Source organism: Solanum tuberosum, unplaced genomic scaffold (genome assembly GCF_000226075.1).
Source record: "Solanum tuberosum cultivar DM 1-3 516 R44 unplaced genomic scaffold, SolTub_3.0 scf00186, whole genome shotgun sequence".
Classification (NCBI taxonomy): Eukaryota; Viridiplantae; Streptophyta; class Magnoliopsida; order Solanales; family Solanaceae; genus Solanum; species Solanum tuberosum.
This window is the reverse complement of record NW_006239112.1, coordinates 28,512-54,382: the sequence shown is the minus strand read 5'-3', so window position 1 is coordinate 54,382 and position 25,871 is coordinate 28,512. Positions and strand designations below refer to the sequence as shown.

Here is a 25,871-nt window from a genome sequence, read left to right as displayed (position 1 = left end):
TATGTATTTTTACAGTCATTAATTTATGCTTATGTTATTAAGGATAAATGATAAGATATAATTTTCATTTTCCTTTATATTATTAATGTTTGTTACTACGTAATCTTGTATGTAAGATAATATGGTGTTTAAGTTTTAATGACCGATAGATTAGCAGTATTATTTTATAAATTCCATACTATTAAATTTCCGCGCGAAGCGCGGGTAATTTTACTAGTAAATAAATTAAAAGGGAATTCTGGTTTGTGGTGGCACCACGTAGGCGGGACTAAGGTTCTCTTTTATATATATAATTTCTATTTATTTATACTGTATTAAAAGTAGGAACTTCAACAATACAACAATAACTAAGCAATGAATTATAGGGAGAGAGGCGAGGTATATTTAAGAGATGTAATTAAGAAATTTTACGAGTGACTTTTTTTTATATTTACACATCACAATTGATTTAAAAGGAGAAAAAAACAAATGTAATTGGAGGCCATAGAGAACTGTCACATTACCTTAACTATATAAATGCTTTATATTATAAATAGTTATAAATGTTTTAGGATATTGATTTCACAACTTTTAGTATCTACACCGTTAGAAATCATAAGAAAGTTTACCTACATTATTCATAGAAACTTGTGCTTTATTATTTAATTTATAATTGTTTACTTCAATTATTGATTTAATAATAGAGAAAAGACAAAGTCACAATTAAAGTTGTCCCGTATTTGCATAAAGACATCTTAACTTTGAAAGTGTCCTATCACCCTACATAACTATTTAATATCTTTGTAAATGGGCCATTTTGACCCATTTCCTCGTCTGGGTTGTTACCACGCACATGAGGCGCGTGAGACAGTGTTTTCACTGCCATTAACCAGCTATAAAGTGCCACGTGTCATTTTATTTCTTTATTATTAATTATTTAATTAATTTACATCATCTTCCCCAAATTTAAAGAGAAAAGAGCTGTTGGTAGCCCTAAAATCGATTTCAACTTTTTTTTCCAAAGCAAGCTCAACGTTGGTGCTCTCTCTTTGACGAATTCATTCTTTTCCATTATCTTCTTCACCCAAATTCAAAAACCCAATTACCTTTTCTTCATCTTCTTCAACTTAGAAGATCCATTTACTTCATCCATTTTTTATCACTTTTTTTCTTGTCTCTTGCTTTTCTTTGTTTCTTTTTCTTCTTTTATCCTTTTTTTAAAAACAAAAACAAAAACAAATGTGAACTCCATTATTCGATTGATTAGAGAGTACTATGAAACTCCATTTTTATTCTTATTTTTGGCCTGAATATAGAACTCCATTACCTTGCTTTAGTAACTTGAGAGTTGAATTGATTTTTTTTAGTGATGATTTAGTGACGGAAATAGTGTTGTAACAGGGAAGCATCATGGAGGCTACGTTGAAGGCGACAATGGTGGCTACTTTTGGAGGATTTACAGCAAAGAACAAAGGATTTGAGTAATGAAGGTTGAAGAAGAAAGAAGAAAAAAATGAAAATAAAGTTAATAAAAATAGAAAAAATGAAAATGAAACTAAAAATTAAGAGTTAAACAAATTTAATACGTGGCAGACAACAATTGGCGCGTGATTGCACTTTTTTTCTTGCAATTGAGGTTTGGCGAAAAGTGGGATGTTTATAACACTCTTAAATTGTTTATGGGGTACTAGGACCCCCACAAAATTCAGGTGTCTCTTTTGAAAAACAAGTTTTAAATTGTTCAATGGGGAAATAGGACAACCACAAAGTTCAGGTGTCTTTTTAAAAATTCGAGACAACTTCAGTGGTGACTTTATGTCTTTTCACTTAATAATATTGACACTATTTTTAAAATAGTGTTCTACATGATTTGATATTCACGTGCAACACACGTATATCAAAACTAGTGATTTTGATAAGAACTAAATGGCATGTTCTATTTTTGGAAAATGCTTTCATAGAAGTACCTACGGTTCATAAAGAAAAAGTATAAATGGGAATAGACCTTGATGGATTCCGTAGCTAACGGCGGGTGTGTTAGATCTGGTGCACCTTGTATTTACAGTTACTCATATAGCCCTCGCTAGTGGGAAGGTAGAACTAGCATACCGTTACTGATCTCCTCAAGTAGGAGATCAAGTAGGGACCTACTGATATGGATATTTGACTCATTTATAAGGGGTCCACTGTTATTAGTCATATCTTAAGTAAAAAGCCACACACTGATTACATGATTCATTCTTGGAAACCTCCCAATATAAGATTTGATATGACAGTGTCTACTAAATTTATTACTAAATGGTTAAGTTGATTTTGCTTACATGAAACAAAAAAGATTGATTATTGTTATCGTTTTTCTAAAAGGGCATTTATTTCATGATTTTGATTATCATACTAGCATATTTTCTGACTTGTCCCTCATTAAAATGGTTGTGGTTAAAGTGTGATAACTCACTGAGCTAGCGTCTCACTCCCGCTAAATGTTTTTACAGAGAACACAGGTGACATTGGCGATGATTTCATTAACTAGAGCTCACGAGTTGAAAATCCATAGTGACGTGTTATGGACCTTTTTTTGAACTTTGAGTCACTCCATAGTCACTCCTTTTACTTGAGTCATGAGTATTCTTTCGTTTTTTAGACGTGTGACTAGTATTAAACTTCTTTCCATATTTGGAGAGGAATTAGTATTTTCTGCAAGTTTCTGTTAAGGCTTGCTTTGAGGTTCTACCCCCTTAGCACCGGTCACAATCTTGGACTGGGTCGTGCCAGATTAATGGTAATTTTAACCAATTGAAAAGGAAACAAAATTGGTAATCTTGTCTTCCACGTCCACAACAGTACATAACAAGTCTGTCAACAAACACTTGCACACTTTCTTCAAGAACTTTCTCATTATTATTATAGGACGTTGATATCAAAGAAATAGTTTTGGATGATTTATGAGTTCCATGTAGAATGCTGAGATACTGAGGCCCATATACCTAAAGTATTCCTCAATAACGAGAAGTATTGTTCTGCATAATCTTCTACTCACGGTGGTTAATGTTAGTAAAAAATTGCTGCTAGTAAATTGCTGTAGACAAAGCACAGAGGGAATAACTAGGAAGTGATGTTTAGGGAGATTCACGAGAGAGATTGAAGTATACACAGCATCAGAATTAAGCAGACATATGAAGAATACTATATTAAAGGAAAGAACTCCACGCAGCTAACTTATAAGAAAGGACAATTCAAGTGAGCTGAGAAAAAGAACCTGAGTTATTATGTTTGGAAGCATGTTCAAAGGGAACCTCAGAATTGCGAAGAGAGAAAGTGATGAAAAAGCTCTGGAAGCTGTCAAATTTCCACCAAGCAAAGTGAAACCTCCAAATGAAATCACTGTCACGAGAACGGGGATGCTGTTCAGCATGAAATTGTTGAACTGTTGATAGAGAAGGAAAGAAAAGAAACAATGAGAAAAAGAATGATCCGCATCTCAAGCAATATATGCAAAGTCATTTGTGTCAAGGTCCCCTATCAGGTCATGTAGAGAACATGTCAAACCATCATTATGCAAAACCTAATTCTCCATCACTAAAAGATAACCCGGTTCATTATTCCTCTACCATGTCCTATTTTCACAATGCTTACCCACCAGATTATTCCAGTTGTTTGGTTTGTGCTGATTCTGTTGCTTGTAGATAGCTTCAGAAGTGTCTAATTAAAAACTCTACGTAAAATTCTCGAAAGTTAAAATTCTCTTAAAGATCAGGATTTCTGGAAAACCTTGACAATTACTGGATCATATCGTTTCAATGAAAAGATGAGGCATATAAGGAACCAAATGCTGAGGTGTCACTCCAAAACAAAAGAACTTTCTTGAGACTAATTTAGTTTGATTCTATGCACAAGCGGGTTATAACATACCGCTGCCAATAGCTGTGCTTTCCTGAACCAAGAAAGTTCACCATTCCTCAATCCTTGGACTTTAGATTGGAAGCTCTTCTCCCATGCGTAACATCTATATCAATCAGCAGAAAATCAAACCCATTTTCAAATTTTCTGAAAAAGGAAGGGAAACAGAAGGAAAAAAGATAAAGCAAAAAACCATACTTCACTACATCCATTGCAGCAAGTATTTCATTAGTTAGACCAACCCTTTTGTCAGTATATTGCAATCCTTCTTTGGATAGTTTTCGCATATAGCTAACAATAATTGTCTGCACCAAAAGGATAAACACATATGTTTTAGAGACCAGTTGAAAAAGGAAATTGCATAGTGTTGTGGTTGATAACAGTTTGAAATGACTAAGATTGAGACATTGAGTAAAATAATGAAGCTTCAGATCTATAGTTTATTAGTGCAATGTGGGCTTCTTTTATGAAGTGATCAAATTTATTAATTGAAGATGGAATTTCCTGCATAAATGCATAAAGAGAGTATTGTATCTCATACAAAAGCATGATTCTCAATTAAAAACACCCTATGATTTATATATTTATAGGTGTTCCAAAAATGAAAATAAAAAAGTAAAAGTTCTGTTAAAGAATGACAAAAGTCCCACATTGGTAGTTAATGAGATGAGTGGGCTCCTTATATGGCTTGGACAAACCTCTCCTCATGAGCTAGATTTTGGGGTGTGAGTTAGGCCTAAAACCTAATTTAACATGGTATCAGAGCCACAAGGCTTTTTTTTCAGCCCTCTCTCTTAATGTTCTCTGCAGTAACAAAAACTGAAGAAAAAAAAAAAAAAGGAGGGATCGATCAATAGCTGTTAAATCAATCATATCAGATTCACTTCATTCTCACCTCCCTCTTTCTTCTCTCTTTCTCCAGGTCATTTAAAGTTTGTCTAATTTCTTTCTTTCTTACATTTGGTTGTCTACTTCTTTGTTTCTCCATATCTGTTGAAGACGCTTACTTTCTTACTTCATCAGTACTTCTCTTGTGACAAATAAAAATGCCTCATAACCAAACTGATAATCAGATTACTCCAAATCAGATTGTTAAGTCAATTGTTTCTTCTACACCATCACTGGTAATTACTACGGTAAAGTTAGATGGTAGTGGTAATTACACCTCCTGGGAAGCCTCTGTAGAATTGTGGTTTATAGGTCAAGGATTTGAAGATCACTTGCTCAAAAACAGTAGTAATATTGGAGCAACTGATAGACCTGCTTGGGTTAAAATTGATGCACAATTGTGTAGTCTTCTGTGTAATTCACTTGATCCTAAGTTGTTAAATTTATTTCGGTCTTGTAAAACTTGTTGCAAAGTGTGGAACAAAGCCAAAACTCATTTTCAAAGTTGTGTCAGATATTGTTCATTTACAAAGGCAACTTATTTGGGTCAGGTAGAATCCTTAAAGGATAAATTTGATTCTCTTATGCCTTCTACTGACAAATTAAATGAGCAGGAGACACAAAGAGACAGGTTCTTTGTTTGTGACCAAATCCTTTCTAGCCCATCTATTCCTACCTTGGAAGAAGTAATTGCAAGATTACTAGGCATCACATCTGCACCACCAGAGGTAAATTCTTATGATGCATCTATCATGGCTGTCCAAACTAACAATTTCCAAGGTGGATACAGGAAAGGAAAATGGAGGAACAATAAACATTGCACTCATTGTAATAAGGGAGGACATATACGAGAGGAATATCGACTTCCCCTCTTACATTGTACTCATTGTAATAAGGGAGGGCATATAAGAGAAGAATGTTGGCTTCTTCATGGTAAGCCTCCACACAATAAAGATCGTCCTCGACACACAGCAAATATTACTCATAATGGAGATGGTATTCTACCTATACCTAATGCCAAGGATGGATCATCTCAATCAATCACATTAACTGGAGCAGACTATAATGACTACCTTCAGTACCAAACATCAAGGCAACAATTATCAACCTCATCGGCTGCTTGCACAGCACAATCTGGTAACTCCTTTGCTTATGTCGCACAATCTTCATCTCAGGGACAATGGATTCTTGATTCTGGTGCTTCTGACCATATTTCTGGTAACAAAAATACTCTCTCTACTCTTACTACCCCTTCTACCTTCTCTACTGTTACTTTGGCTAATGGATCAAAGACTATTGTAAAAGGGATAGGTGTAGCTCACCCTCTACCTTCTATACCTTTAAAATCAGTCCTTTTTGCAAAATGCCCATATAATCTTATTTCCATTAGCAAATTGACAAAAAAAACCTGAAATGTGATGTAACCTTCATTGATGATTCTGTTATTGTGCAGGATCGGAGTACGGGACAGATGATTGGAAAAGGACATGAGTCACAAGGATTGTACCTGCTATCTATTCCAACACCACATGTTGCTTTCACTTCCGCTGTTTCTTTTGAATTGCTCCATAGTCAATGGGGTCATCCAAGTCTCTTGAAATTGCAGAAGATGGTCCCCTGTTTATCTAGTTTATCTTTGTTAGAATGTGAGTCGTGTCAACTTGGGAAACATACTTGTGCCTCTTTCCCAAAGCGCATCAATAATAGGGCTACCTCTATGTTTGAAATTGTTCATTCTGATATATGGGGTCCAAGTTGTGTCAGTTCTTCCTTAGGCTTTCATTATTTTGTTACTTTTATTGATGACTATTCTCGATGCACATGGTTATTTTTAATGAAGAATAGATTTGAGTTATTCTCTATCTTTCAGAAATTTTGTGCTGAAATTCACAATCAATTTGGTATTTCCATTAAGAAGTTAATCAGTGATAATGCCCGAGAATACTTCTCTACTTCTCCCTCTTCTTTTATGTCATCCCAGGGCATATTGCACTTGTCTTCTTGCGCACATACTCCTCAACAAAATGGAGTTGCTGAGCGAAAGAACAGACATCTAATTGAAACAGCTCGGACATTGCTCATTCACAATCATGTCCCTTTACGTTTTTGGGGTGATGCCGTTATTATTGCTTGTTATTTAATCAATCGCATGCCTTCATCTGTTTTGCAGTACCAAAGTCCACACTCAGTCCTCTATCCGGACCAAAATTTGTTTCCTCGTCCTCCACGTGTGTTTGGTTGCACCTGTTTTGTCTTAATCTTACCCCTGGAAAAGATAAACTTCAGCACAAGGCTTTCAAATGTGTCTTTCTCGGGTATTCTCATCTACAAAAAGGTTACAAATGCTTTGATCCCTCTACTAATAAATACTTGATCTCTGCATATGTTACTTTTTTCGAGACTTCTCCGCATTTTTCTCCTAATACGAAAAATCAAAAGGCCATATCAGTCCTTCCAATTCCAATTATTCCAATCCCAGCTCCACCTCCGACTCTTAAGGTCTATTCCCGACGACCTCAACCTCCTTCTGAGCCTCCTAATCCAATTAGTATTTCTAACTCTGATACAGGTACACAAAGCAATCCCGGTGACTCATTACTTGCTCCAACAACGTCTTCTACTTCGGTCGAGCACTTATTAGATGATCTTCCCATTGCTCTTCGCAAACGTACTAGAACTACTGCCAATCAAACTCCCATTTATGCTTATTTAAGTTATCATCGTCTGTCACCATCATATCATGCCTTTCTCACTAGCTTATAATCAATTCAAGTTCCCCATATCTCTTCTTTTCTTCTTCTAATTTCTCATGGTATCAGAGCAGGGCCCCTCTCACCCAATGTTGGGAGCCCAAAAATCAAATTGCTCACGCACCAGATGCTAAGCACTGGGTTGAGGTGGGGTGTTAAAGAATGATAAAAGTCCCACATTGGTGGTTAATGAGATGAGTGGGCTCCTTATAAGGCTTGGACAAACCTCTCCTCATGAGCTAACTTTTGGGGTGTGAGTTAGACCTAAAACTTAATTTAACAAGTTCTATCGCCAGCCTCTTCTACTTTCTCGAAGATAGCATGTCTTTAACACGACTGTTAGATAGTTATTGGTCGTTGTTTCTGGTTAAGAAGTAAATATTCATGTATTAAAATCAACATAACTAATACTACGTTTGGTAACATTTAGTTGTTGTGTACAGAATTCAACATACCAAGTGTGTGTTTGGTTACCGGTTTACAATCCCACGTAACTAATACATGTACAAGTCATGAGGGAATCTATGTATAATCTTATGCATGGTGAAGATGGAATAACTAAACCCTGCATAATTAAACTCTCCATTACTAATCCCTTTATAACTAATCTTTGCATTTTTAATAATTTCATAACTTAAACCAAAAATCACACCACCCCTTAGGTATTTTAGTGGACTTTAGTGTCCCATAATGGAAAAGGTGTATAATATACAATGTAGAATTACTAGAATATAAGTACAAACAGGGTTATAACTCAAACTTGGAGGAAGAATAGACTACCTGCATTGGGATCATCAATACTAGCATAAGAGCACCCAGAAGTGAAGCCAGACCTAGTTGCTGGTAAAGAAGAACCATGGCAATGACAATCCGAAATGGAGCTGACCATAAAACATGAAGCTGCTGGCATACTTGCTGAACAAATTAAGAATCATATTAGCCCTTATCCAAAAAAAAGTGATTAACCTCCATGAAAAAACCACAATTTTTCTAGTCATCTGTAATGCATGTAAATAGTAGCCATACAATCTTGTCTAAGATCCTACACGAGATACCCAGAAGCAAAGACTTCAACTAAAAGCCTTGGGTTCCATTAATTGCTAATAAACAATTTGGAGGCAGCTGTTTTATATTGTAGTCCATCATTACGGATGTTAAATAAAGCCAATATATCATTTTAATAGATTCTTCATAAGGAAAATATAATAACATAGCCATAGATCATTATAAGAGTAAGTTAAATATCGGGATGTGTGAGAATCAGATCATTGACTAGTTGCTGAGACTAAACAAAGGGATTTTTTAAATAAACGTGTCACAAGCTTTCTCTTCTTTTTTTCGTAAAGTTTTTGTAAAAATAAAATTAAATTCGATTTTCTCTCCTATTCTACAGCGGCGAAGAATATACCTTTGACTTGCATAAGGAACAATATTGAAATAGTTGTGAATAATATTTGGAAAAGAAAAAATTGTATCATCATATCCAGGGGCGTATTTAGAGGGGGTGCCGTGGGTTCACGTGAACCCATGCTCCCCTCTCTAGATCATATATAATAGTGTTATATTTTTAAAAAATATTTAAATATAGATGTGTGAACCCACGTTTAAAGTATCATATAATAATACAAAATGATTGAGTGCACCTCTCTAAGTAAGGATAAAGATTTAAGTCTTATATCTATCTTGTCCTTTTGAGTAACACCTCCCCAATTGGTTATCGATTATACTTTTGACGTTTCAACTAATTTTTCTTTTGTTTTTTCCTTTAATCTTTCAAAAATTTCAAGTGCCTTACATTGGAAGTTCCTAAAAACTTTGCACTATAAGATTTTTATATAATTAAATCAAATGTGTATATTAAAATTTAAAACTAATAGTATTATATATTTTGGACCTATAATTTTTAAAATTTAATGGTTCATATTAAGAACCTAAAAGTCAAAACTTATCAAATTTATATTTAAGATGCATTTTTTCGTATTCGTGCACCCATCTTGACGAATTCCTGGATACGCCTCTGATCATATCATCATCATCACACAATACTAAAAGTGGGAAGCTCCTAACTTCAAAGTTGTATTACAATTTTACCCGTAAATATCTAATTTGCAAAAAAGAACATAGTTAGGTGGTAATTGGGATCATATTAATGGTGAATTATAGAATTTATTTACACAACCTTTTCACCTCCTATATTATCTTTATTCCAAGCTAAAGATATAGATCAAACTTTCCGCATTTCATCTTCCATATATTTAATTGAAACTTATTTCTCCATTAACCATTGTATGTACTTATCCATATCATATTTTATGAATTGAAATAATATGCGATAAATAGCTACCAACATAAAATCAATCATGTATAAGTTTTATAAAGTAGTAAGTGATAAACGTGCAACGCACGTTCCCAGAGACTAGTATCATTTAAAATATTGAATAACAAAATAAATTTCAATTCTTGAAACTTGTGAAAGTTGTAGAGAATGCTTGTACTTCAAATGTGTTGGATATTTGTTATATTCCCAAATAGAAAGCATAACATAACATGGGATATAAGGGAGTACTAGTTTCAATTTCAACATAGAACATTTAGTCGAATATGTAAATCTGAACTTATCTCTGCTGTCATTCATATTTTGCACTACTAATATTTGGTCCCACACTTAATTACTAGTAAACTGAACCTTTCTTTCATGCCTTATCTAAATTTTCTATCATGTGGCACCATTGTACACATTGAAAGGAGGGATGGAGACATAAGAGATTCTTGTTTCATGCATACCTGAAGTGCATTAGCATCTGTTGTGATCATATTTGTAATTTTTCCAGATGGAAACTGCTTACGGTCTTCAAGTGTTAATCTTACAGCTTTGCGGAATATGGCTGCGACCTTAAAGCAAGAAAATATGATTTTTATTAAACTCACCCGCAAAACTTTCAAAAACAGATTAGATGTGATCCTCTATACAACTAAAAGATAGAGAAAAATACAGCTCAATATCTTTGGGCCATTAAGTTTACAAAATATGTACACAATGTATAGGTAGTGTATACTTCATATTAATATACGTATACTATTTTTTTTTATGACAAATATACATATACTATACATACATACATATACATATACATATATATATACATATCTTACATACCTATACATATTTATACAAACCTATACATATAGTATACATATATATACACAACATATACAACCATGTGTATATTTAGTGTATACTTCGGCCTTTTTTGGTACACTAGATGGCCGAATAGTATATATCGGAAACTATCCCATTAAGATATACAGCTTAATATTTTATAGGCAATTTCTTCGAAGTAAGAAACAGCTTCTAGAATTGTCATAGTTAATAATCACACAACATTTAAGATGCCAAAAATAGCAGGATAATAAGTACATTGACTAGGGTAATGTGTTTGCACCAAAGGTGGAAGGTGAATTGGCTTATCTTTTGTCTCCACAAAAATTATGATTGTCAAACAAAGTATACTGAAGTTTTGTTTTATGCTTTACTTTTTTTACTCTGCATTTACCAAAGAGCATAATTTTGTGTCGTAGGATGTCTTCATGGTGTTCATAGCCACATTGTCATTGTTGTTGCAACGTGTGGAATTTAATCGTACACAAAAAAGAAGGGAATAAAAAGGAAATTGGTTATACCATAATTTATTTTGGCAGTGAAGCAAAGAATAAGGTAAAAAAAATATCATTGAAATCAATCATGTGGGCAGTGTGCTCAAGTGTATAGAATCATTTAAAAACATAAGAGACTGGAGGATAAATCCAAAAATAAGAATAGGACATGCACTGTAGAATCAAGAAAGACATTACCAGAGTTGATCTCATCCTGAAACCAACACGCATGACATTTTGAAAGTACTGAGCTTCACATAGTACTCCAAATGACTGAATCAAGTAAAAAATACAATTGAGAAATTATATACACAAGCAGTTAGATTGTACAATATTCTTTAAGTATGCAAAGTTAATGGAATTCCCAAATATTCAAGATATTCAAGTTCTGAACTATCCAGTGGTGAGCAAGAAGAAAACCACATGATCATTGTTACATAATTTAGATAATATAACTTAGTTCAAGATTGTATGCTAAGCATCAAAAAAGTTGTTTGGCTTCTACATAGTTGAGTTGGGAATATCAAATGAATATATATATATATATATATATATATATATATATATATATATATATATATATATATATATATATATATATATATATATATATATATATATATATATATATATATATATATATATATATATATATATATATATATATATATATATATATATATATATATATATATATATATATATATATATATATATATATATATATATATATATATATATATATATATATATATATATTTCCTTCCAGAACAATGAACAACAATAACAACATACCCAATATAATCCCATGAAGTGGAGTCTAGGAAAGGTAGAGTGTACGCAAACCTTACCTCTACCTCAAAGATAGAAAGCTTGTTTCCAATAGATCCTCAGTGGATCTCAGTTGGATCATCTTACAGAAAATCACTAAGGACACACACTCAACCAAGCTACTGGCCATGGAAAATGATCTAGAAAGTTAAGGTGCCCGCCAAGGTGGCATGTTTTACTTGGCTCTTAGCAAAACAGGTTGTTCTCACACATAATAACCGTATGAAGAAGGACCTCCATTTGTGCTCCAGATGTTTTTTTGTGAATGTGAAGCAGAGACAATAAATCACCTCTTTTTACATAGTAAGGAAGCAGTGAAACTTTGGCAGATTTTCATCAATATAAGGGGATTCAGTTGGTCTATGCCGAAGCTTTGGCATGTTGGAATCGGGATGGAAATCAATCAGGGCATAGGGAGAGATGGAAGATTGTCCTAGCCTGCTTTTGGTGGACTATTTGGTAGGAAAGGAATCAGAGATGTTTTCGGAACAAGAGCTGCTCTATGGATAAGATGAAGTTGAATTGTTTAGCTCTTTTCTATTTTTGGTGTAAACATGAATATCCTTGTAACAACCCGTATCCGAAAACAGACCAACCAGCAGATATCCAGAAGTTGCAGGTGCAACCCACGGACTGTAGGGTGACCCACGGTCCATCCTGGTGGTCCGTGGTGCACCACCTGCAGCCTTTCCCAGAATCAGCTCAAGAAAATCGGCTAAGTGTCGACCCACGGCCGGACTCACGGACCGTAGGTCAAACCACAGCCCGTGGTCTTGGCCCATGGATCGAAGCCCCAGAACCCCGTCGACGGTTGACCAGCACGGACCGTCGGTCCACCCACGGTCCGTCGTTCTGGTTCGTCGGTGGCCCCGACAGCTTTTAAGTCACGGGTCGTTTGGTCTTTTCCCTATGCGTTGGACCCCTAAACTACGTCGTTTAACCCCTAAACTACGTGGTTTTTTGGTCAGTTTTAGCCTAGTAAACTAATTAGAACCTAACCTAATCAATTATTCACCAAATATTCATCAAACTTAGAGCAAAATAGAGGAGGAAGTCGAGCAGCCCTAGTTCAAGAACGCAGCGAATTTTCATCAGTTCCAGCCCCGAAATCGAAAGATTTCTCCGTGAATTTCGTCACCAGGTAGGTGGAATTTCACTAGTGGGTTCCTTTCGCCCATTAGGTCCCCTAGAATTCAGTCAGATTCTTGATTCCCTTAATATTATCTAGACCTAGGGTTTCTAGAATTTCAGCAGATTACTACGAATTAGTTACTTTAATGTTCCTAATCAGATTATCATGATATTAGTATTGTTTTGCGTAGGTTCTTTCATAAATTCAGAACTCTAGCTATGTAGTTCTTTTAGTTCATGAAATACACATGCTAGGTCAGATATTTTTAGATATACATGCCTCAGATTTGAATGTTTCATTATCAGTACATTAATGTTGCATTTTCAGTTAGCATGTCAGTATTTTGAGCTATCCAGTATTACAGAAATTCAGTCATAAATTGTTAATTACATAATCAATTGGGAGTAGCTTAATATCCAGTGGACTAGGGTCAGTCACCCTCAAGTCCCAAAACTACGTGCCCCGTAGGTTGTAAGTCCACTCTGTGGGCATCAATTTAGTGATCACGCCAATCATGCCTCTACACCTCTGGCAGGGTATATTGGGTCCTCTCGATGGGGCGTATACATCGGACTCCACATTTAGTTCATGTGGTTTTATGTCGATTATTAGTAGCTCCCTTACAGTCAGATTCTATTGCATTGACTATATTATCAGTTTCAGTCTCAGCATGTTATAAACTTGGTCATTGCATTTAGTTAGTTCATGTTCAGTATTCTCAGTGTAGCATCATGCTTATCTCTTATCATTGCTAGCATCATGCTTATCTCTTATCATTGCTCAGATATATTGCTTTGGTTCAGTTATGTTTATTGTTCAGCTTTATTCTATCCTGCATGCTCAGTACCCTTCAAGTACTGACGCATACTCTGCGCTACATCTTCTCGTGATGTAGGTTCAGGTCCTCAGCTTCCAGATCACGCATAGATCGGTTCCCGATCTTCAACTCAACAGCATCAGTGGTGAGTCATCATTCTCCGAGGACGACAGACATGTTTCTTTTGCTTTTAGTCTTAGTTTCAGTTTTGTTAGATATAGTTGGGGCATGTCCCAGCACTTCTAGTTAGTTCGAGGCTATTTTCAGATATAGTTATTTTCAGTTTTAGCATTTGAGTTTGACTTTTCAATTGTTGTTAAACTCTCAGTCTTTATATATTCAGATAGATTATGGGTATTCCCCATCATTTTCAGTATATCTTATGATTTAGCTTCTGCGCAGTATTTCTTTACTTCAGTTTATTTAGTATGCTTATGATATGCCAGCAGGGTTAGCTTGGGGTCACTCGTGATCCAAGGTCCCGTGTCCGCGTCCTGGGGTAGCTTCGGGGCGTGACAATCTTTATGATATCCCCAGTATCTTAGAATACTTTATGAGGTCATAGGAAAACAACACTTTTGTATTTCTGATTGTAATTATTACTGGAATACGTCCCGAGTATTCCTTTGTTTATAATACAAGTTACCTTTTCTCAAAAAAATAGACCCTCGGCTCAAGAAAATTGTCCAAAGCAATCAAAAAAATAAACAACCGATGCAGAGGAAATAGAAGATAGTAACAATAACAGCAAATAGTAACTGGACACTAACTACAACAAAATAATGTGATAGTTGAAATACAACAAACAACAAATAATAACAGAAATTGAAGAACAAGAAACTACCGAGGGAATACTACAACTACTAGTATAGACGGATAACAAGACAACAAACTGCTACCTACTAACCTTCTATCCTAATGTGCATCCTTCACACCCTCCTATCTAGGGTCATGTCCTCGGTAAGTTGAAACTGCATCATGTCTTGTCTAATCACTTTTCCTTAATACTTCTTCGATCTACTTCTACCTCTCTTGAAACCATCCATAGCTAGTCTCTCACGCTTCCGCACTAGGGCATCTGAACATCTCTTCTTCACATGTCTGAACCAGCTTTCTGCATCTTGTCCTCCACCAAAGCCACTAAACCTTTTTTCGGATATCCAGCATCCTCATTTCTACAACTTTCAATTTCTAAACGTGAGAGTTCTGGACCATCCAACACACCGCCTCATACAACATAGTTGGTCTAACTACCACTTTGTATAATTTGTCTTTAAGTTTTGGTGACACCTTCTTATCACACAAGACTCCCCCAATGCAAGCCTTCATTTCATCCACTCTGCACCAATACGATGGGTGACATACTCGTCAATTTCCCTATTTTCTTGGATAATAAGGCTCAAGACACTTGAAATTTCTTCTCTTTTGGATGACATGTGTATCAAGTCTACTTCTACACCAGTCGCATGTGTTACGTCAAGTATTTTGTTTTGGTCCTACTTAACCTTAAGCCTTTAAACTCCAAGGTCTGTCTCCAAACGTCTAGCTTAGCATAACTCTGTCGCAAGTCGCATCAATCAAAAGTATGTCATCCGCAAATAGTTTACACTATGGCACCTTACCTTGAATTTGACGCATTAATGTATCCATCATCAAGGCAAATAAAAACAAGCTAAGGGTTGATCCCTAGTACAACCCCATCAAAACTAGGAAATGCTCCAACTATCCTCCTACTATCCTTACCCAGGTCTTGGCTCCATCATACATGTCCTTGATCGCCATAGTATAGTCCACAAGTATACTCTAGTGTCCAAGCATTTCCATAGAACCTCCCTTGGGACTTTGTCGCAAGTCTTTTCCAGGACGATGAACACCATGTGTAAGTCCTTCCTCTCACTGTACTGCTCTACCAGTAACCAGTGTCCTTACCAAACCAATGAATCATATTAAGATAGCGCCCAAATGACATGCTTGATTCCAGCAGTACAGAGCCATACATATTGGCCCACTATTTTTTTCACAAGGGAGAAGATTTCTATTATAGGGAATAATTCAGTGTGGGAAGTTACATTTAAGACATGAGAAATATCAGCAATCTCATTAGAGATTAAGGTTATCTGTTGGTATAAAACCACATCCGTATGATGTAATATTTCTATTCTATCCCATGCTAAAGGAAAGATCTCTTGAAAAATAAACAATGTTGTTTACTACAACCTAATAGTGAAGCATCAGGTAGATAACCACTACCAGCAAATAAAGCACGAACCTATGTTGCTCAGACTCTCCTAAGATGATGTCGCACCTGTGTCAGATCCTTCAAACAAGCACTAGTTTGGAAGAATCAGACACGCACCCGTCGACATTTTTAAAGAGTCCGAGCAACATAGCAGCGAAGAACCACTATCATCAACAACCTTAATTGCCAGCCACCTCCACCATGAACATGCACTGCATAATGACCATTGACAACCACCAACACCATTAATCACCATCTCCACAATCTTCACTTCAACTGGCAACCACCACCACCAACCATGTTCACCACCACAACCAACCATGTATACCACCACCAACCACCTCAACAACCTTGGGAGGTAAAGAGGTTGTTTCCGATAGATCCTCGGCTCAAGAAAAGAACAGGAGTGAAGCAACCAAGGCAAAATACTAAACAAGGCAAGAAAACTTATGATTATGTGAACTAAAATTTACTCATTTTCTAACCCTGTCAAACAGTCCTCCTAGTTTGGTTTGACGCGATCTTTTGGGCTACACATTGATATGATGAAGTCTAAATTACTCTCAATAAGAAAGGTTCATAATGGGCACAATCAGCCTATATCCTTTAATGTCACAATGCTTCAGTATCAATAAAATATTTGGTAATGTTGGAAATATTCAAATTAAAACAATAGATAACATACTTGAGAAGAGACTAGGAGGATAGAACAAGCAATATGTACTTAATTTGGGGCTCCGATAAAGTAATTTTTCAACCAATCCTATCAATTACCTTTCTTTAGTGGCCAAGAAACCAGATTTATTTATTTTGGATAACCATGGTGTCCGGGCCAACTTCTGCACACCTCGACTAATTCCACAGGATACCTGTCACCTGTCACCTCTCACCAGCAACAACAAATACTAGGTAACCAGCAACAACAAATACTAGGTAACTCTATCCATGAAGGCTAGGACAGATGGGAAGAAATCACCTAGTGTTTTTTGTCTTTTCTGGGATTTGAATCTGAGACCTCATGGTAAATTAATGAGTGAACTCTATGGGAAGGGGCCAATGGAGCTCGTTTACCTTGTGTGTGCCTGCTTATTTGCAGATTACCCTTGTTCAACCAAGCCCTATTGCATAAGCAGTTGTCGACATTTGCTCATGAAGATGTTTTTATTTTTTGCCAGAATAGCAAATCAGGGATGTCTCAGAAATGGAAGGTTATTAGAGGAAACCACAACTTCGCATGGGGTGAGGAAGATAAGGGCAGAAGAAGTCCCTAAAATTCATGGGTCATGTAGTTAACAAACACTAATCATATCCTTTTCTGGTTAGATCTGTGGTATGGTGTTTCACACAAAAGATGCAGTCATATTCAACTGCTACCTGACCCTTTATATGTGATCATTCAGGAATGGTTTGAAATACATGTTTTAGAAACTTCCTCAGTGAAAGGAGTATGAAGAAGCTGCAGAATTGTCTGAAGACACACAATCAAACACAGTTTAAGATGAACAAAAAAGGTTGCTTTTGAAAAAATTGAGTAAAGGGGTACTTTCAGTCAAATCGTTTTAATCGTTTTACAGGTATCTTTACAAAAGGGGAGACAGGAGTGCCTTCCAGATGCTCATTGAGACGGAAAAAAGGAGGCCTTTCTTTTTCTTTTTCTTTTTCTTTTTTTTTTTTTCTTTTTGGTTGTGTATGACCAAAAGTGCAGTAATAATTTCTGGCAACTTTTGGAAAAGAAAGTCAATTTATGTGAGTTGCACTGATCTGCAAAAGACAATATTGTGGCCTATCTACTTCTAACACTACCCTTTTCGTGCTGAATTATGAGCTTTAGCAATTCTGTTGTGTTCATGGCATTAGTAAAGACAAGAGCAGACTCTGGCAAATTGGAAGCTACAAAAGATTAAGGGAAGCCACTATGTCATTCTAGGTCGACACAGATTGACAATAGACGAGCATTAAGTATATCAAGATCTATCCTATATCATAACTTAGTCCTTTATTTTATTTTATGTTTTGATAACTATATGAATTCTCCAAGTAAATCAATGTTGATCTTCTAAGCTCCATGCTAAATCATACACATAGTAATTTGGTACACCATCTTGGTGCTATTATAGTGAAAGCAATGAAATATATGCTTTTAATATGATGAAGATTGAATCTTACCACCCCAACAAATATCAGAAAAGCATATAAGTGGCCAATCCAAGCTGGATCACCGCGTTCCAAAGACTGTAAGCAATATCAAGTTGACAATGAGGAGATATAATATCAGAAAACCCAAAAGAGTGCACTACTTCCATGCATAATATGCAAAGCAAAACAACTATGGCATACCAGAAACAGGAAGGTAACAGCTCTAAGAGGAGGAAACATAACGGGATTAGTCTCTCCTATAGGCTCTCTATCTAAATTTCTTATATATTTAATATTTTTAACATCACTTATGCTTGTCTATAGCTAGTGAAGACAGTAGATTGAATCTCAATATTAAGATAAGAAGGTTATTAAACAAATCCACCACTAAACAAAATGCACTCTCTTCCATAATATCATAGGCAAATCCACAATTTTAACTTTATAGGTTCAAATTCGGGAATACCACAGCCTATTTGTTTTATAAGGTTCAAAATCAGTATGTGTAACTGTTTAAATTTTTTAGTACATATATGAAGTCTGAGACAAAGCTATTGGGTTCGGATGAACCCATAACAATTACATCTGCCCCAGTAGATTATGTTCTTTAATTTGTCATTACACCATTATCCCTGTTGAGAATATATTTAACTAACAAAAGTGTGTTTTCTCTCTAACAGCAGTGTTGAAGTGTGTGACCATCTTATCTAATTTGTAATTACACCATTGTCCCTGTTGAGAATATATTTAACTAATAAAAGTGTGTTCTCTCTAACAACAGTGTTGAAGTGTGTGACCATACTCATCTAAAAGCTTAAGATGTTAGAGAGAACACACTTTTATTAGTAAATTATATTCTCAACACGCCCCCTCACGTGCGGACCTGATTCTTTTTCATTGGCCAAACACATAGAAATTCTTTTTGATATGGATGACGGTGAGATTCGATCCCAGGACCTCTGTCTGCTCTGATACCAAGTTGAAGTATGTGACCATCTCATCTAAAAGCTTAAGCTGTTAGAGAGAGCACACTTTTATTAGTTAATTATATTCTCAACAGTCCCATTTGAAATTCTTTTATCGAGCTTCAAATTAACTTGAATATAGATTTGAAGAATATGTGCATATTATATTAGCAGTGGTTGAAAAACTTTTGGAAGTAAAGATTGATAAGATGATCAATATGACATGTAAGACTAGTTAGATTCCCTCATTGAGAATGTATCACAAGTGTAGACTTTTGTATTCCTTATTAATCAGTCAGCCACATATATTAACTTTTTTCATACTTGTTACTTGTCAAACAATATTCACAAAATAAGAATCAGCAACTTTTCTGATGTGTGTGTACTAATTATGAGAAAATTGCAAGTTTAAATGCACAAAACACCAGATTAGAGGAGATCAAAGTAAACAAATCCCAGCAACCAAAAGTTACCTCTAAGAGACGATTCAGTAGTAGTGGTCCCACAAACTGACAAAGATCACTACCAACCTAAAAATTAAAATAGGAAAAGAAAATATTCACACGGAATTTAAAAATCAGAAATGGTAGAGGATTAAAAGTTGACTCAATTAAAGAATTTCAGATCCAAACGGGAAAATGTAAGCCTAAAATATCTTGTCATGGTGAGAAAAGTAACCAGAGAGAAGATTTCAGCATGCTTTTTTTGAAATGGAGTGATGGAAAAGAACCTGAATGTCAGGATGAATTCAAAACATGGAAGAAAGAAAATCAGGTATCAGAGAAAAAATTATTTTCCCTTTTACTATATTGTCCACTGCATCTCCAGTTAAAAAGAATTATATCCATTTGATTAGTTCTGTTATCACATTTTATCTTTACCCTTAACGTTGACAGTCCTCTCCCTCAATACACAATACTCTATCTTGTCAGATTTCTTTTTTTTTTTTTTTTTGATTTGCACCGGGTGTCCGAGTCTCTTTGAGACCCGACTAATCCCGGGGGTGCACAGGCCCTCGGCAAGGAGTTTCCCGCAAGTGCACCACGGTTAATTCAGGTTTTACCCAGTCCGATGGCCCTCAGAAATTGTTTGCACCCAGTGGGTTTCGAACTTGAGACCTTGAAAGGGAGCAAACCCCAAGGCTCAAGTCAATTGCCAGCAGGCCAACCCCTGAGGGTTTTGTCAGATTTCTTTATAGCTACCCTGCTGGTTTTATATTTGAAAAGGGAGCTTTGTAAGACTCCATGAATTCAAACCTTGAAAACCAAACAAAACCAGAGCATGGGGGCCACCAATGTAAGACCATGAAATTGAACCATGAAAACCACACCAAAACAGGAAGGTGGGGACCACCCAAATGATTATGAGGTCAAAAGTAATTAAACGGACTAGGAAGGGTGTGAAGGTACTTTGCAATAAAGGATGAAAGCCCAAAACGATTTAAAATTTTTAAGTGTGACATCGATGATTAGAAATAATACCTTTGTGTGCCAAAGGAGGCTACAGACTGGTACCTTATCAAACGGGAATGATAACTAGAGTAGGAGGTGTGCTGGAAGTAAATTAAGGTCTAAGGGGAGCTCTAGCACAAGGCCGATCAGAAGCTATGCCGCGGATTAAGTTTTCGAATGTTGGCACAAGGTCCAACTTCTAACAAGCATATCTTCCGGTGTATAAAGTTTTATGTGGTGAATTACCTATCCAACTAAAGGTCTTCGAGTCTACATTCCAATTCAACAAACTGTTCATCAATCTAAGCTTTGTACATAATTATATGTACATTTACTGAAGTTCATTCGAAATGGCCTGATGCGAGCATGGTAAAACTTCCCGAAATCGATCTTTTTTCATTTAGTTTTGGCGCACTGCGCCATGCCTCACGATAGGCCAAAAATCTACCTATTTCTTCCATTTCAAAGGCTACGAAGTAAGAGAAAGAGGGAATAGACTTATATTCTCAATGTTTCCACTTCAATAAACCTTTAGATGTCTCTTGCGATATCCTACTATCTGTGTATTAACAAAATCAATGGAAAATGCTCCCAGGCACGATTTTCGAAGACAGCCTAGTCTGAACTAAAATCGATCTGGGGACTTATTCTCCAGCACATATGGCCGGAATCACAGCATCAGGGGTCAACAGAATTTACTACAATGCAGGGTTTAAATCATACGAAATCACTAGATGTAAAGGTGGTACAGATTCCTGGTACGAATGGACTGAGAGTAGCAGAAAATTAGTAAGAAGGGTGAAGATTAGCATTAAAGTTCTGCGGTGGTTGGTATCAATATTTATTGAGGCATCCAAGGTACAAGGGAAAGTTATTAGGAGATGGAAACTCAAGGAACACTTTGCAGAGTTTTACTGCTCTCTTAAATACAACGAGAATGGCAGATTTGTCAGTTTTATTGCTATCCAAGGTCAGAACAAGTCTATAATTATTACACCGGAAGCTTCATACATGGGGGGATGGAGTAATATCGTCCACAAAATAGCCAAGTTCATCTATGAACCCAACTTGCAACCAAAGCCCCAAGTTAACATGGGCAAACAATCGAACACATCTTATAGGGAGGCAGTCCAAAGCAGCAGGTGGATGACGGACTCCATGAAGAGAGCGAAGTTACATGTGAAGGAGGCTCACATAGAAGTCACAAGCGGAGCACCGCTGGCAGAAACAGATCTTCTCAATAGGTGCATCGTTGGAAGATTCCAGGACACACTACAGGAGACCCAGCTTAACGACGTAAGAGATGGGCCTGCAACACTTGGAAGTCAGCCATAGGAGTCAATGTTTTGCCATGAATGACGGCCAATTTTTGTTTGACCTCCCATCAAGAGTAGCAGCAGAACATGTCATGTCGGGGGTATGGGTATGGAAGAAGATGAATCTAAGCTTGTACTGGTGGAAGCCAACCACTGGATGCTGGCCAGATGAAGTAAAAAGAGATTGGGTCTGGATAAGAGTCATGGGATTACCTTTGAGCTTATGGTCATCGAGTATCTTCAAACAAATCGGCGACCAATGCGGCGGATTTATCGAAACAGAGGACGAAACAAAGCTCAAAAATCACCTTCATTGGGCTCGTATAAAAGTGAAGGGTGACGGGGAAAAGGTTCCGAGGGAGGTGAAGATTTCCAGCGACGTCTACGCCTACAAAGTTCCGATCTGGTGTGAGGCACCGGTGACCGTCAGAAAAGTGGAGACGAGGAGAGAGAATGAAGACAGAGAACCGCTGGGTAAAGAAGTTTCAAGACCTAGTACGATGGAGAAACCAACAGTTTATACACCACAGCACGTGGGCACATCGACAGCTGGAGAACTTTTGAATTGGGAGTCACGTGACCAGGCACGTGATCGCAGCTGGAAAGGGAAAGGGCAACTTCATGCAGTAGCAGGCCAAATAAGCGAGAGAAAAAATCAGGGCCCAAAAAAGCTTTAGGCCCAACAAGGTTTAAACAAAAAGAAAGCAATCAAGAAGCCCAAAGTCTAGACTTAGTAAGTGTTGAATAATGGCAAATCTTTCTCAAACAAAGACGCAGAATAGATTAAAAATCTGGACAACCTGGAGGTGGAGGAGAGAAATTTCATGCCTCGCGAACAAGAGGAGACAATACAGGAGGAGGGGGAGAACGCAGTCACCGTAGCGAAAGCTACAAACATGGGAAAACAAATAATGGCTGTATCACAACTGAATGGGCAGAATGATAGAAATACGGAGATCACAGAGGATGCTGTACCGCTGATGATTCAGCAGCCATTAGAAGACAATTTTAATTCAAAAAGTTCTCCACTTTGGATTAAGCAACACATACTCAAATTGAGCACTGAATTTGGGGTAGATTTTAGAGGATGTGAGGAGAAAGCAGAGGAGCTCTTTATGAAAATTGATAATAACAAGCAAGGGAACAAGGGGGGCAAGGGAGAAGTCACAACAAACAAAAAGAAAGGAGCAAACGAATTGAAAAGCCTGGAACTGGATACAAAGTTCATGAGCTTTGGCACTAGAAGTAGAGAGGGATGAACTGTGCTAGAAAGAGGGAAGTGATCAAATATTATGAAGAACTGGAAGGCAGATGTAGTCTGTTTCCAAGAAACAAAGGTGGAAGGGGAGATTGAAAATATTGTGAAGGAAGTATGGGGGAATAAATGGGTGAATTATGCACAGTTAGAAGCCAGTGGAACCAGGGGAGGCATCGTTATTATGTGGGACAAAAGGGAGTGGGAAGGAGAAATTAGCAGTGTAGGGATGTATTCTGTCACCTGTAGCTTTACAGGGATATGTCAAGATTTCAGCTGGCACCTCACAGGTGTCTATGCTCCAAAATGATAGAGTAGAAAGGGAGAGACTTGGTGGAAATTGGTGCTGCCAGGGGTTGATTGCAGGACCTTGGGTCCTATGTGGGGGATTTCAACACTGTGAAGTACCCATCGGAGAAGAAAAATTGCAACAGAATCAACAAAGGAATGACAGATTTCTCAGATTTCATAGAAGACATGGAGTTAGTTGATCCTGAATTATCTGGGGGAAAATACACCTGGAAGAAAGGAGACAGGCATACAACAGCAGCCAGACTTGACAGAATTCTGTTCTCGGAAGAGTGGGAAGCAAATTTTAGAAATATAAGGCAGCACATACTCCACAGAGTGACATCAATGTTACAATGCGGTGCTTGGGAAAACGCAGTCATACTTTAAATTTGAGAACTGGTGGTTGGACATAGAGGGTTTCAATGACAAAATTAAAGGATGGTGGAACTCCTTCAGTTTCATAGGGAAACCTGACTGTGTCTTGGTTGGAAAGCTCAAAGCACTAAAAGAAAGGCTGAAAGAATGGAGCAAAACTGCACAAGGGAACTTGGGAACACAAAAACAAAATGTCTTGAAACAGCTAGCTGAATTAGAGGAGATACAGGAGAACAGAACCCTGAGGCCAGAAGAGATAACCTCTAAAACAGCATTAATCAGTGAGTTTGAAGACATAGCTAAAAGGGAGGAAATAGCTTGGAGGCAAAGATCTAGGGCAGTGTGGCTAGAGCAGGGGGATAGAAACACTAATTTCTTCCACAGAACTGCAAATGCACACAGGAGAATGAATACAATCTCAAAACTGAAAGTGAGAGGAGAAAATTTGACTGAACCAGAGGAGATACAGAAGGAGATAGTAACTTATTATGAGGAACTATACTCTGAGCCAGAACAATGGAGACCCTACCTGGAGATGAGAAACTGTCCTATGATTCATGAAGAAGAAAACAAATTACTCTTGGCACCTTTTGAGCAGCAGGAAATTCTAGAGAGCATAAAAGCATGTGCAGGGGAACAAGGGCCAGATGGTTATTCCATGGCTTTCTTCAGCCAATGTTGGGACATCAACCTGATCTGGTGGCTACAGTGCAGCAGTTTCATAAGGCAGAGAGGTTTGAGAAGAGTATTAATTCCACCTTTGTGGCTTTAATTCCTAAGAAAATGGGAGCTGAGGAACTGACAGATTTTAGACCTATTAGTCTAATAGGTGGAATTTACAAGATCATTGCTAAACTGCTGGCAGAAAGGTTAAAGAAGGTGCTACACAGGCTTGTAGACAGCCAACAAATGGCATTCATAAAAGGTAGACAAATAATGGATGCAGTGTTGATTGCAAATGAATGTGTTGAGTCTAGACAGAGAAGCAAGTGCCCTGGAATTCTATGCAAGCTTGATATACAGAAGGCCTATGATCATTTAAACTGGAATTTCTTACTGCTTATGATGCAAAGGATGGGTTTTGGAGCCAAATGGATTAGATGGGTGAAATTCTGCATAAGCACAGTCAAGTTTTCTATTTTAGTTAATAGAACTCCTAGTGGTTTCTTTTCATCCCAAAGGGGACTGAGACAAGGTGACCCCCTGTCACCCTTTTTATTCATCTTAGCAATGGAAGGTTTGAGTAACCTAATTCACACAACAAAGGTGAAGGGTTGGGTAAGGGGATTTAGGGTGGACAACAGTGCACAAAGTGGCTTGGAGATCACCCATCTGCATTACTCTTATTTTTTGTGAAGCAGTGACAGAGCAAATGTTGATCCTAAGAGTAATATTCATCATCTTTGAAGCAGTCTCTGGATTACATATCAATTGGGGGAAGAGTTTCATTTATCCCATAAATGAAGTGGCTCAGGTGGAGGACTAGGGATCAGGAACATGAAGAAACAAAACAAAGCCTAATGTTAAAATGGCTTTGGAAGTTTATCACAGGAGAGAATATGCTATGGAGAGAGGTGATCAGGGTAAAATATGAAATGGAGAATAAGTGGATGACAAAGATGATAACCACACCATATGGATGTGGTATCTAGAGATCAATAAGAAATCTTTGGCCTCTGTTTCTTTCTAGAATCAGATTCCAGGTGGGTAATGGAATGAAGGTGTCATTTTGGGAGGACAGATGGATAGCCCAAAGAACCCTGAAACAATTATTCCCAGACTTATATACACTAAGCCTTCAACAAAATGCAACTGTGGCTGAAATGTGGACAGGACAGGGGTGGAACTTACATCTTAGGAGGAATCTAAATGATTGGGAGATGGGGAACATAGTG

General features: G+C 36.9%; 2 protein-coding genes across 11 annotated transcripts in view; one reads left to right on the top strand and one right to left on the bottom strand.

The window, feature by feature from the left end:
* Window positions 1-25,871, bottom strand: part of LOC102583326 (ABC transporter C family member 12-like) — a 70,369-nt gene that overhangs the window by 29,271 nt on the left and 15,227 nt on the right. For 8 of the 10 annotated variants that reach the window (XM_006354931.2, XM_006354927.2, XM_006354930.2 and 5 more), the window contains 8 exons: window positions 19,762-19,818; window positions 18,354-18,419; window positions 11,367-11,441; window positions 10,299-10,406; window positions 8,295-8,429; window positions 4,075-4,181; window positions 3,889-3,982; window positions 3,236-3,403 (listed from right to left, as the gene is read on the bottom strand). In XM_006354931.2, coding sequence (XP_006354993.1) covers window positions 3,236-3,403; window positions 3,889-3,982; window positions 4,075-4,181; window positions 8,295-8,429; window positions 10,299-10,406; window positions 11,367-11,441; window positions 18,354-18,419; window positions 19,762-19,818 — 810 coding nt within the window. The remainder of the gene's footprint in view (window positions 1-3,235; window positions 3,404-3,888; window positions 3,983-4,074; window positions 4,182-8,294; window positions 8,430-10,298; window positions 10,407-11,366; window positions 11,442-18,353; window positions 18,420-19,761; window positions 19,819-25,871) is intronic. The other 2 variants (XM_006354929.2, XM_015312113.1) reach the window with 2 other exon arrangements.
* Window positions 5,416-7,617, top strand: LOC107061992 (uncharacterized). Its single transcript, XM_015312117.1, has 2 exons — window positions 5,416-5,982; window positions 6,218-7,617. The coding sequence occupies exons 1-2, from the start codon at window positions 5,517-5,519 to the stop codon at window positions 6,253-6,255; spliced, it is 504 nt and encodes a 167-aa protein (XP_015167603.1). The 5' UTR covers window positions 5,416-5,516; the 3' UTR covers window positions 6,256-7,617.